This window comes from Periplaneta americana, chromosome 15 (assembly GCF_040183065.1).
Source record: "Periplaneta americana isolate PAMFEO1 chromosome 15, P.americana_PAMFEO1_priV1, whole genome shotgun sequence".
NCBI classification, from domain to species: Eukaryota; Metazoa; Arthropoda; class Insecta; order Blattodea; family Blattidae; genus Periplaneta; species Periplaneta americana.
The window spans coordinates 79,894,177-79,908,419 of NC_091131.1; the positions used below are offsets into that span (position 1 = coordinate 79,894,177).

The following is a 14,243-nucleotide window of genomic DNA, read 5'->3' on the forward strand; positions in this document are numbered from 1 at the left end:
AAGTATTAAAATACTGTACTCTTAAACTCAAGCATGACAGAAACATCATGCAAAACATTGTTGGAAGTGAGAACTGTAATGTAAAGACATTTATAAAATATGTTTCTAAATGTGTTTAAAAGATAATGGGATAAAAAATTATGTAAAATAATTGTTTTCGGAAAAACTAACCATAAAAGAACAAAATGGTAGAGACCTTTTCCACTCATACTATGCTAGGGATGCATGAAAACTGTCTTTGAACACTTTTCATCACAAAAATTGTCAAATTTCTGTAGAGTTCATCTCAAGGTGGAGTTTCGTACTTTATGACACATTCTTTACCTGTAACATGAGCTTGGTAAGACGAAATATGTGCTGCTGTCATTCAATTAAGGCACATAAAAGATTCACAAAGTGAAAATTTTCAATTAATTAATATGCAAGGGGCAATCAATAAGTTTCTGGACTGCCCTGAATGTAACACAAGACATAAGAAACAGAGAGGTTATCTAGAACTAGGGAAACGTCTGAAATCTATACTAAATGCATCATTTGAAAGGTAAAGAAGAAGACTAGCCGTAAGGCATATATGGAGAGATTTCAAGAAAAATCGAAAATAGATCCTTGACATGTTTGCGCAAAATCACGTGTAGAAGCTCAGTTTTTAAAGACAATCTGACGCTGTTTGTTAGACTGATTCAACAGTCATGGAAGCAATGATCTTCAGTGATGTTTAAAGGTACAATAAATACAAGTGCAGTTCGAAAATATATTGATTTCATCTTGTATCATTCTATAGGTCTATAAGGCTCAGATACAACTTTTTTATACATACGAAATAATGCAAAGAATCATGCTTACCAATGAAAGCATCTGCTGGTGGACATGCCTCAAGGTCTGTGGCACCATCTCCTATAAGCACTACATTACTGTAACCATGCTTCTCCTTCAGCATTTTGATAACTTCCCCTTTTCCACCATTTCTTGAAGTTGGTTCATTTTCATCAAATCCAGCAAATTCACCTTAAATAAATGTGTTCATAATATATCACACAAGCTTCACGACACTGACAGCAATTTTATAAAACGAGTCTCATTTTACGTTTTATACATTTCTTTTTTTTTTTACTCGGTTATTTAACGACGCTGTATCAACTACGAGGTTATGGGATTGGTGATAGTGAGATATTTGGCGAGATGAGGCCGAGGATTCGCCATAGATTACCTGACATTTGCCTTATGGACGGGAAAACCTCTGAAAAAAAACCCAACCAGGAAATCAGCCCAAGTGGGAATCGAACCTATGCCTGAGTGCAACTCCGGATCGGCAGGCAAGCACCTTAGTCAACTGAGCTATGCTGGTGGCTCAATCAATTCCTTGTTTATGTTACAAATGATATTCTCATTTATAGTTTATTTTCTTAAATTATTGTTCAAAAGGCATACTAAAATTAAATCATTTAATGTGCATCCAAATTAATAGATGAACTTTCAACTCTGAATTACACACAAAAGGCATTCTATGTAATCACAAAATTATTAAGACATTTGACCTAATTGTATAGTTTAAACAGATACTTAATACAATTCATTTTTCACAAATTTACGTAAAATAGCTATATGTATATTGTAATCATTTCTAGTATTATTCTTAAATTTATTAAAATCAAAATTTAAGTAACATGAATATTAAAACATACGATTTTTCTTGGTTCACTTACACTTACAAACATATCAAAGGATGTCACTGTTGTAACAATGAAATGCTTATTACTAATATGGTTGTGTGGAAAGATATGACTTTTGTCATTTCTAGTAAAGCACATGGAAGTTAAAATGCGTGAGTGCAACATTGCTACTGATGGCAGGCAGTCAACAGATGAAAGGGCATGTGGACGGTTAAGCAGTTTTTTTTTTTTTTCCTCTTTGTGCTCATTAGTGATAAATGCTGAGATGCAAACCTGATGCTTTTCTTCAGCACTCACTCTGCTTCTCTTACTATTTTATCCAGGTTGTGACATTATTATGGTAAGAATATATAGCCCTACAAATTATAACTAAACAGAATGAAACTACACTAATTTATTAAAGTTAAACCACAACTAAACTGAAACTGCACAAAATTATATGACACTGACAATACAATGACAACTAAGGGGAAGATCCATGTGACAATGTTGTGGTCATTTCCTGTGTGGTGCCAGAAAAGCAAGTAATGCATCATGTTTCCATTGGCATAGGGATCAGTTGAGCAAAGAGGACAAAAATTGACGTTATGAAACTGTCACAAATTCTTTCTTTGTCTGCGGGAGTAATAAAAATAGTCACTACATAGCTAGACCTAAAATCTATTGGAGTATGAAAAAATTCGCAATGAAAAGTACACACGATTCTGTGTGTAATAATTAATTTCTCCGAAATATTGGCGTTTGGGGGTCATACTAGGCAAGTCATTTCATTTATTTTTTTTTTATTTTATGCATAAACAAAATTTTAAATTTAAAATCAATTTTTACTTCATTGCCATTTTGTGCTTTTTTTTATCTCAAACACCTATTCTTTTTAATATATACAGAGTGAACCACAAGTAATATCATTAACTTCAAAGGATTATTCTTTGAGATATTTAAAACAAAAAAGTTCAATACAATTTTCCACGTTTTTGCTTCCTAAAAAGTTTCATATGAAACATTTCATGGCATGTTTTAGAAAAGCCAATCATTGAATTCCCAATATGCTCAGTCAATTTAAGAGAGCAGTGTATTATCATAATAAAATAATGAAAGAACTTTAGGTTTATCGTTTAAATATGCAGAAATTTGACCCGAACAAATGTAACTTTTCGGTCTGCAAAAAAAAAAAAAAAAAAAAAAAAAACACATACAAGTATATACTACTGTCATTTCATAAGTCATGGCAACTATATTAGATCAGCCAATACAGCTACAGGAATAGAAATTCACTATATGCGATTGAAGGTAACTGGAATGTTCTTCGAAATGCTAGTATCAAATTGGGTCTGAGTACAGGAGGCAATGGGTAAAGGAAATTGAAAGATGCGTAAATAGTAATCATTGTTTTATTATGCACGAAGGGAAACAAAATACATTACTCACAGCTAACACCCTTCAAAATAATAGTCCAAGGCTTCCGTCATCTTTGTCAATGATGATGCAGGCGTTATACCCCATCGGCTGTGTGTGATTCGTCTATGTGTACCACCTCTCATCAAAATCCTGTTAAGATGTCCTCCCTATTGCAAACTGATTCCCAAGCAGTGACTTCTTCAATTGCAGGATGATATCAAAATCGCATGGACTGAGATCAGGCGAGTAGGGAGGATGTTCCAAGATCTCCAATTTTCACGTATGACTGCTGTTCAACTTTACTTACATCCATCTTGGAGCACAGCCTCAGGCATACTAACTTTTGCGTGTGCTGTCAACTAGCCACCAATGCACACAGATGCAATCTCACAGTGGCATCTTGTACAGTGTACAACAGATTTTCAAACGTATATACTGGACTAACCACATTTTTGGTTATTCACAAGATATAACATAGTTGTCATGACTTATGAAATGACCCTCTCATATATTTCATGTGCATCACTCTTACATAAACGACTCATAAAAACTGAATACAAACAAAACTCTCATCCAATGAATTAGAAGAAATCACTGTACACAGATGAGACAAGTAACATGTCCAAAATCATTTTGACATTTGGAATGCTGAAAATGTGTACAGTATTTCAGTAAAAATTTCAAAATCGATTTTTTTTTTTTTTTTGCAGTATTCGTTAACAGGAACGCAACTTCCAAGTACTTAATCTCTTAGAATTTACATAAACTTATATTAATCGATGACAAAATCTGTATGAAAAAAATCTCCTCAAAATTAGTACACATACCATTGAAAAAGAATTTCAATCTATTAGCATATATATTTTGTAATGGTATGCTGAGTTCCAAAGCCACTGGAGTTATGACTCCTCTCAATCCACCTGAGATCAAGTATACAGGCACACTTCGCTGATGTAGCACATCCACCAAACGTCTGCAAAAAAACAGAAAAACAAGGCATACAATCATAGCAGAACATGAGTGTAAGTACTGGAATATTGCTTCCTATGTGAGAGGCTCAGAGCACAAATGGTATAACTCTCCATGTGGAATACTTCTGTGCAAAATTTGTATTTCTAAAATGTGATTATGTCTAGTGAACATTCGGTAAAAAATGAAGTGCTGACATCTGAGCACTGTGATAATTTGCATATGTATTTCCTTGTAACATTGTAAAGTAAGAATATTCTTGCTACAAAATATGTCAGTACTCCATTTTCATGAAAAGTTACACCATTTTGATCTGAGCCCTTTATACATTAAATGAACCACTGATCACTGGAAACACATACAATAGTAAAGTTCAAGGTTAGTAAGTACAACTACGGAATAATATTTTCGTAGTTCAAGCAAAGCGCATGTAACAGAAATGCCTTATGTACTGCAGACCTCTATTCATAAACTCAATAAAAGCAAACTTCCAAAATTTACAATAAGATATAAAACAAAAATTAACATTACTAAAGGACAGACAAACGATAAAAGTAAAAACTGCAATAGATAAAGTAGACTTCAAGAAACAAAAATAACTATGTCTAAAGGCTCAAACATGGAGTAAAGGTTAGTGCTTCTAGCCGCGGAACCAGGTGGCCCGGGTTCGATTCCCTGTGGGGGCAAGTTACCTGGTTGAGGTTTTTTCCGGTGTTTTCCCTCAACCCAATATGAGCAAATGCTGGGTAACTTTCGGTGTTGGACCCAGAATCACTTCACCGGCATTATCACCTTCATCTCATTCAGACGCTAAATAACCTAAGCTGTTGATAAAGTGTCATAAAATAATCTACTAAAATAAAAAAAAAAATAAAGGCTCAAACAGTACTGCTGTCACCAAAAAAATTTACAATTATAAATTAAAACATATTTCATCTTCCTGGTTTCCATCAAATACAAAACTCAGAAAAGTGGTTTGTGCCCTCTAGTACTGTTGCTATACAGAGTGCGGAAAAACTACTTTAAATAATTTGTGAAGTAATAGACGAACCAAAAGAGATACAGTATGTTCAGATAGGAAACCATGGACTGGAAATTCTACGAGTGTAAGTTTCATAACATCTATCACTGTACACATAAACAACGTCTTTAACACTACTGAAAGTATGGTGTTTCTGTAGCACTCAACCACTCTTAACAGAAGTGTGACAGTACATAGCAAAATAGGAAAGGCATGCCATAATTATTTTACAGAACAAGTTTTTACTTTTTTGATACAACATCTAAAAAAAAAAAAAAAGCTCAAAATTTCCACCTTCACTGCAGACAAGGAGTACACCTGCAGAGGAAAGATCATAATATTCGCACAAAAATTCCAGAGATGTCTTTGATGGTTTGTGAAGCCTCAACAAAGCAAAGCAATAAAATTTTCTTCAGATTTCACTGGCTCAAAGTAAATCAATTCTCCCACGTAATCCCCAAGAACCAAATTCAGAAATGATTAACGTATAAAGACGTTTAGATCATGTTGAATAAGATATGAAATTTTAAACTTAGTTTTAGAATATTTTTAAGCAAACAGTATTTGATTTTATTGAGCTCAATTTCTAAGACAACAATTTGACATAGTATTTCGGATGTAGACACATTTGGAAAAACAAAAATTTTATGTAAATAAGTTGCTGATGCTCATCGCCAAATTACACTTTCGTAAGTCAGTCTGAGTCTTATATAAACATTATAAAACAGATGCAGTGATAAAGAAAGGGGGAAAGGAAGAGGGATAAAATGAGGAAGACAAGAAAATGAAGGAAAATAAGGAGCAAAAATAAACAGCACCAGAAGGGAAAAGAAAGATGAAGGAAATGAAAAGTATAAAAGGAAGATGATGAAATAAGAGGAGAGAAAAGAAAAACGAGCAGATGAAGAAAAATGTGTAGGAGGAAATAAGAACAATGATTTAAGAAAAAATGAGAAGAAAAAGTTAAGATAGAACTGGATAAGAGGTAAGGAAAAGGAGAATATGCTGGAAATTGTGTTGATAAAGAAAAGAAGGAACAATGAAAATAACAAAGAGGACCAGAGGGAGAAGAAGAAAGATGCTGAAGAGCAGGGGCAAGAAAGAAAAGGAGAAAAATTATAATTTACGGTACTTTAATCTTTTACATAAACATTGTTTCCAATCCTGTTTTGATGCAGTTATTTCAATGAAATAAGAAGAGATCACTAAGCAGCCTTTGCACAGCTTTAGCTCTAGCTTCCTCATAAAGTATAATAAAATAGACTTCAAAGATCTGAAGGGCAACCTCAATAAAGCTGACCACTTAAATATGTTGTAATTTATTATTCCTCGCATTGACCTAGTTTCTACAGTCAACTCAGACCTTTCGATGGAAGGAAGTCAATTTCGTACATACTTAAGAATTAACAAACCTCAAGGATCAACTTCTTATCATACTGTAATATATCTATCATAACTCAGTAATCATAAACCGGATCAAGGTTAAGATCAACAATGTTTACTTAATTTGTCACACAATTACAGGCACTTGAGAAATATTACTACAACAAGAGCGTGAATTAAAATATTAAAATGTAGACTGTACTTTGAAATAAGCATTATTTAATAGACTACTCTTCATGAATAAGCAATGTACTACACAGAATTAGTTGAACATGTTCAGTATCATACTTGGTTAAAAATACACATAACACTTGTACCACTTATTGTAGTAGTGGTAATTAAATTAAACACATATTGATATATCAAATTACGGAAATAAACATGTTAAGTGAACCTTGAAAAGATTAGCAAATGTGTTCTTGAATGTGCATGAAACTAGACACACACACACACACTTGAATCTATGACTGCAAAAAATATATTTATCATCAATTTAGTTTAATGTTGTTTATGAAATTTTATTCATAATTTCCAAAAGAAAAAAGATATATAAACTTGTCAAACATATTTACATATACGGTAATCTCTTTGTCAGTAGTCACTGTAGCCTAAGAATACATCATCCAACATGGAAATTTTTATCATAAAAGAAAGTAGCAATACCTTAATGTTAGTAATTTTTAAATGTTGAACACGAAATATTAGTAATTATGAATTGAGAACTGATCCTTGTTTTCAATTTACGCAAGATTTCAAACCTGTGAGTTCTCTCTGTTTAAGTGTTGATGGATGTCAGGAGTTGGTATATGGCAGCTGCAAACTACATAGTTCTAAAAGGAAAATATAATCTGTTATGCATCCAGTGTCTCACACTAGAAGGATTCCCAATAAGGAATCATTGGACAGACGTTGCACTGATTTTGATGAAGAAAAGCAGATGACCAAAAAAACAAATGCAGCCATTTACTTAAGAGATACAGAATTTTGTCTGTACTTGATTTTTGCTTCACTACACAATATCACGGAAAACGAATTTTATAACAAAGTAGGAGAAATTGTCGAAGAATAAAGAAAAACTGTAACCTGTAGATATTTCTTGAATAAACAGTGAATGTGACATTCCACTTTGCTCCCATTAAAAAGATATTTAATAGCTATTCAAAGTAGAAGACAAATTCATTGTAGCTCAAAATAAAATATGCTAGAGAGAAATTTTATCAAGGCTCTACTATGTTCCACACAGGAATGTGATGATTTTGGTAGGAAGGAGGACAAAGAGGACGAGGCAGAGGAAATAGTTAATATCATGCAAGTGTCAGATGCAAGAGTCAAATACAAAGATGCTTCGACAAAAGTGCTTGACACCCCAATTATTCCGAGTAATGAACGACAACCCTACAAAAATAATAATTCAATTGAATAATGAAACATTAGAAGTAGTCACAAAGAGAAAACGAGGACCATAACGAAAAAATCTTGAAGAGCTACTAACAAAAATCAAGAAAAGGAGCTATCAGCATATTCACGTCAAATTCAGGCTATGACCACCTTCCCCAAAAGCTTCATTCACATACATCTGGGAAAAAGATAAAATAAAATCCCACAAAACATTAAGATAAACTATAAATCAATAATCCATGTTGAATCTTTCGTACACTACTTTTAACACTTGAATATAAATAATTGATTAAATGGCGATCTTACTAGTGTTAATTGTGTAAGCATGTGCGGCTTACAGCTGCTTCGGTGCTTCTTCACACCATCCTCAGAGCCTACTAGATCTCGGAGTCATCTCGAACTTCACTGCCTGTTGTATGGGTGCAGTCGATTGTTGAAAAGTGTTGAAATGTGGTGTCAAATAGTGCATGTGTTCTGAAATTGATCTGTGTGTTGAGAATTTGATCAGGGTGTGTTTTAGTGTGTCTGTATATTTCATGTCTTCCATGTCTGTATTTAAATACAGACATGGAAATCCTACACATACAACCCAAAAACCAAAAACTCAACACACTAGAACAATATGAAATATACAGACACACTAAAACACACCCTAATCAAATTCTCAACACACAGATCAATTTCAGAACACACACACTATGACACCACAATTCAACATTTTTCAACAATCGAACACACCCACACAATAGGCAGCGAAGTTCGAGATGACGCCGAGATCTAGTAGGCTCTGAGGATGGTGTGAAGAAGCACCGAAACAGCTGTAAGCCGCACATGCTCACACAATTAACACGAGTAAGATCGCCATTTAATCAATTATTTATATAAATCAATAGTCTTCTGGAGTACCTTGTTATACGAAAGGTAGTTTTCCAACATTTCTCCGTACAAGTAATGAAAATATAACCTTTCATTTCTATCATTACAAGTTGAGATACTGAAGAGAAAACTTGTGAAAGTTTATCATTGCACGAGCTTATTATAAAGTGATTCAAAATATCTGTTCAATTTTGATTCCTCTATTTGCCCAATTAAGTGTGGCTCAAATCTTTAAAATGATCGTGCGTATGCTCATGCCCATGCACACACATGCACACACATATCGAGTCACTAGCACTACATGAAACTGCAAATTCATACAATGTTGATTCACATATTAACACATGTAACATTTATTTGCTATTTTGTAAAACTTACTTGATACCGGGGGTCAATCTCGGAGGTTTGGTTCGAATAAAATCTCGTATCTGGTTCATTTGAGGTCTAATAATATCCAGGCGATGTGCAAAAGCTTGTTGAAAGTTTACACTTCCCCTCATAGCTTCTCTTGTCCTGCAAGGAAAGAAATATTCCATGTCCATATAAAGTATATAAATCAAAATACGACATTTAAAAAGTTCCTCTCCACCACTTCTAATCAGACATCCATACGAGTTACTCATACAGTTGAAAACTACTTACAGAGGAAAAACAGGGAAGTAAACTTTTTGTGACAAATGAATTACCTAGATGTCAACTTATAGCAATATGCAAACAGTGGAATAACGTGTATAGTAACTTAGTTAAATGCATTCAAAGAAATGTTATCCAGTGAAAAATAGGCGAGAGTCTGTCTGGATTCAAAGAGAAGTGAGGATAAGTCAATGTTCGCAAATAAAGTGTAAATTCTTGATGTTTCTACTTTAAGATGTTAAAACGTTCTGATGAAAAAGTCTCATGTTTTCATGACTAACAGAAGTCCTGGTATCTAAAAATCTAAACCTTTAAATTACTCTGTAGTCCTCAGTTACAAAAAATAAAAATTTTATCGTAAATTACTTCTTTCTATAATTAAGATGTAAATACTTATGTTACAACTTCTAACACAGTATAATATTTGATTGCTACCAGTGAAAGAATGATTACGAGTGATGATTATGAGTTTCAAGTACAGTGAAACACCCCTTATTCTGCACCTTGGTATGCTGTGGAATTGGATATACTATGAGTGCAATCATGTCCCTCAATATTTAAGAAATTCATCTACAGTCTTAGAAACAATTGATAGTGCAACTCTTGGTGGTGAAAAAGTTTATGTATTGAAGAGCAATTCACACCAGTAAATTTGTATGTGTGGTGTCTCCTTTGATTTCAAGTCGGATGGCTGTAAGCCTTGAATGTTTATGGTACAGTGCACAGGATGGTTATCCTGCTGGAAAATTAAATTTCCTTCGGAATACCAAATTCGGGCTGAAAGAAGCACAACATTTTCCAGATAAGACTGTAATTTTATTACATTATGGTTTCTTTTAGTGACATGGATAATAGCTGTTGTACAAATGAATACATTATTAAAGCCATAAGCTCGACTAAATAGAATACTACAGAGCAGTCTATGACATTCTCTATGGCACTCAGTGGCAAGCGGGCCAGGCATCAGCACTTGTCATTCCTGGAAAAGGAGGTCCGCTACAGTCACTAAAGTCGGCTATTAAAATTACAGTATTCATATTGTTTACTAACCTTAACTACAGAAGAGTTGAAAATGTTCTTCTGCTGCAATACAATCCTGACATCTCCGAAAGAAACTGCCATTTACACGTGCAAGTTCGTCTTCTGTAATTTTCCCGATTCCTCATACAATACTGTCTTTTAGCTCATGGATTGTGTGCGGATTGTCTTTATATTTTTTAGATTTCCCCATAAATAAAAACCACAGGCTCACAAACCAGGGGGACCTAGAGGGCCATAATCCTCTATTAATAATTCTGTCCTCGAATATTTTGCTTATCAAATTCAATGTCTCAGCTCTGTAAGAGCAGTTGCTGGTCCTGCTGGAAATAAGCACTCTGACACTCGATATCAGTTAACTGTTCGAAAAATGGGTTGAGTATTTTTGTTCTGTGTCTGTCACCTTTGATTGTATCGTCAAAAAATATAGGGCCTATAATCCTATGTGCAGTTATAGCGTACCATATGCCAATCTTCTCATCATGTAAAGGAGTTTCATGAATGAGATGAGGATTTTCTATACTCCAGTATCTATTGTTCTGTGTTATAACATGGCCATTTAAGTGAAGCGATGCTTCATCTGTGAAAATAATTACTGTAGAATCCACAATGCCATCAGCAACACTTTGTAAAACCCAGTTACAAAAATTCACACAACTTATATTATCTCTAGGCTGTAATTCATGCACTATTGTCACGCGGTAGGGCTTAAATTTAAGAATTTTAGTGGCTCTAAATGCTGTGGTTTTTGAAACACCCATTTCTTGTGAGAGACGGCAGAGAGATTTTCGAGGAGAATGTTCTAACCTTTCTCCTCTCTCATCGAGTTTTTCCTCAAAAAGTACACTTGGGAATCTCATTCCACGTTTAATCAGAACTGACACTGTTTCTCTAAACTTTTTTACGAGGCTTAATATAGTCATTCCATGTGGAACGTGAACACCAGGAAATTGGGTTGCAAAACATTGTCGCACTGTTCCACAATTCTTCGTTATCAAGTAGAACTCGACAAAATAAATCCTTTGTTGTAATATAAACTATTTTTGGTGCCATACTAAGCCACAATCTTCAACTAAGACGAACATACATCAATACAAACGTCAACAGAGCTCATAAGCAACTGAACAGCAGCTATCAGTTTTAATGAGACCATGTGCTGTGTTCCTGAAGGCAGGGAAAGAGAGAGAAGGCAGGGACAGAGAGAGAAAGACTGTAGTGTGCGACTGTAGCAGACCCCATTCACCGTGAATGACAAGAGCTGACGCCAGACCCGCTTGTCACCGAGTGCCGCAGAGAATGTCATAGACCACTTTGTATTATAATTTTTGCTAAGTAAAAATGATTTATTAGACGTGGTTTCCACTTTTCAGCAGTTTACTCTAATGCTCTTTCCTCTTGATTGAGATGATCACACTCAGCCAGTTGCTATACTTCTCAAATAGATAGGCAGTATGTCACAGAAGATGAAAAGATAACATATCTACGAAAAATGTTTTGATTGATTGTAGGATTGGGTAGGAAACAGGTCATGGCCCTTGTAGCCTAATTGGTACTATCTCAGCATTTCGTCTGGAGATATTTGGGAAACCATGAAAACTCAAGTCAGAATAGCCAACCCATGGAATAATACCCAAAACCTCCCGAATAAAAGGCAAATGTATACACTATTAACATTTTTGATAAATAATAAAATGAAATACACATGAAAGGTGGTCAAGATGTAGACCTACTAACCGGTACCTACTAAAAATAATTAAACAGGCTATGTAGCAACGACTGTTCTTCTGTCTGTGAAATTAAATAGCCCTATATAGCAATCACAATGATACATGCTACATAAAAATTCTCGGTAAAACAAAAAGCTGATAAAGTTTGATGCAGACTATTGTTTAATTTAAAAAAACGACATAAGCTAGTATGTACCTCATTAGCCTACTGACAGATATGATTGTAAAGAATGTGTCTAGCCTGCCTACATAACTTCATTCAAATTTATTGGTCAATATGAAATTCTGAATGACAAGAGTCCAAAGATTTAGGCATATTGGGAAAATAATTTCCTTAAAAGTCACACAATGACTTAAATTTTCAGAGGTTTGTATGATGATTTTAACCTTAAAAATGTGCATATTCGACAGCTTTAATATGGATATATAGGAACTACTTTTGACCAAACTTACAGTTTTGCCACTTCATCCCCTTTACCACAGAATTTTGCCAGTTCATCAATTGCTTCCTCCTGTATTACAGTTGAATCGACATCAAAACAAACAGCATCGGCCACTTTCCATATGGCTCGAACTTCTTCCTCACCAGCTGCCATTTCTAAGTGTTCTGTCCACTCAATCACTGAAAACACAGAGAATAAAATAAGTTAAATGAAGAATGCATTACTTTATTTTTTCATTCATCACATACAGAATCTTTCAATCAATTAGGTAGGCCTACAATACTGAATTCTCTGTTTCTCGTTTTTAGAATTAGGCCTAACTTTTTTACCTTTCTATAACTTATAAAGTAGAAGGAAAATCACTAGGCCACTTAACACATTTAACATACTAGTCAGTAAATTATTGCCCTTACTAACTTCACAGAATTGTTTAACTAAACTGAATAAGTATTTCAAAACCGATAAAGTAAGCTTCTCTATCGGTTAAATGACGTGAACCTATAACTTACCAAATCACCAATGCAATACAGGGAACTACTCTTCTTTTCTTACCATTATCACCTATTCGGAAGAATGTCACAACTTCTCTAAGTCAGTGAATGAGTCTACTAAATTTAGAATAGCACTAACCCTTATCATTACTGGACAAGAGCCAAATGATGATCGCGGGTCATAGTTAAGTCATATCAGTAAGATACTACTAGACTAGCTACAAACCATATACTAAAGCTACATTCTAACCTTGAAAACGCCTCTTTTTGTCCAGTACTGTGCATTTTCACTGTAAAAAAAATCGCCTTGTACATAAAACGACTTCCTCATTGAGTGTTTAAGGAGTCAACTGACAATGTTTAATTTACTGTCACTCCACACTAACAATGAGGGCCATAAAGCCCTATGACGTAACTCCTTTAACACTGTCATTTCTTTTGTAACGTAATTTAGACAGAGAAGATTTCTTTTTCTAGTTACGCAGTTGAACCGGCTACAATGTTAAATTCATTAGCCTCATTATTAGGTTAGAATTGGTTTGAGATTCCTCAATCTACGTTGTCAACAGCGATTGGTTGTCACAAATTCATAACACTATTGAACGTAGAACCTTATTATCACGCATTATTTATACAAATCTATATTGTTTGACACTAAAGAGCAAGAACAAACTAACTTATCAATCACATCTCACATCCTTCAGCACCCCAGATTACTGCTTTTAAAATGTTAATCCGGTTAATCATTGATTATCTAACAAGTGGAACTTGGCAAGTGTCACATTACAAACTAGTTTTGGACGAAGACAAACGAGGGCTCTGCTGGAGACATATTTTATATGATTCGAAATAAAAATCTAAATAATAATAAAACTGTCTTGATATTAGCATATCCACAAAATGGAAGGGAATTCTGTTTGCTAGATAGCAAAATCATATACCGTATTATAAAATAAATAGCTGTATATTATAGGTAAGGTAATAAAAAAGGTAAAAGGTAAAGGTATCCCCGTAACATGCCAAGAAGGCACTTGGGGGGCATGGAGGTAGAGCCCCATGCTTTCCATGACCTCGGCACTAGAATGAGGTGGTGTGGTCGGCACCACGTTCTGACCGCCTTTTACCCCCGGGAAAGACCCGGTACTCAATTTAATAGGAGGCTGAATGAACCTCGGGGCCGTTCTGAAAGTTTGGCA

General features: G+C 34.5%; 1 protein-coding gene across 3 annotated transcripts in view; it reads right to left on the minus strand.

Moving 5' to 3' along the window:
* Window positions 1-13,851, minus strand: part of aay (phosphoserine phosphatase) — a 34,368-nt gene extending 20,517 nt beyond the window's left edge. The window contains exons 1-5 of one of the 3 annotated variants that reach the window (XM_069847696.1): window positions 13,725-13,851; window positions 12,567-12,735; window positions 9,094-9,228; window positions 3,896-4,041; window positions 844-1,005 (exon numbers count right to left, since the gene is read on the minus strand). In XM_069847696.1, coding sequence (XP_069703797.1) covers window positions 844-1,005; window positions 3,896-4,041; window positions 9,094-9,228; window positions 12,567-12,735; window position 13,725 — 613 coding nt within the window. In that variant the 5' untranslated portion in view covers window positions 13,726-13,851. Of the gene's footprint in view, window positions 1-843; window positions 1,006-3,895; window positions 4,042-9,093; window positions 9,229-12,566; window positions 12,736-13,065; window positions 13,269-13,297 lie in introns of those variants that run through there. The other 2 variants (XM_069847697.1, XM_069847698.1) reach the window with 2 other exon arrangements.
* Window positions 13,852-14,243: the final 392 nt, after the last annotated feature.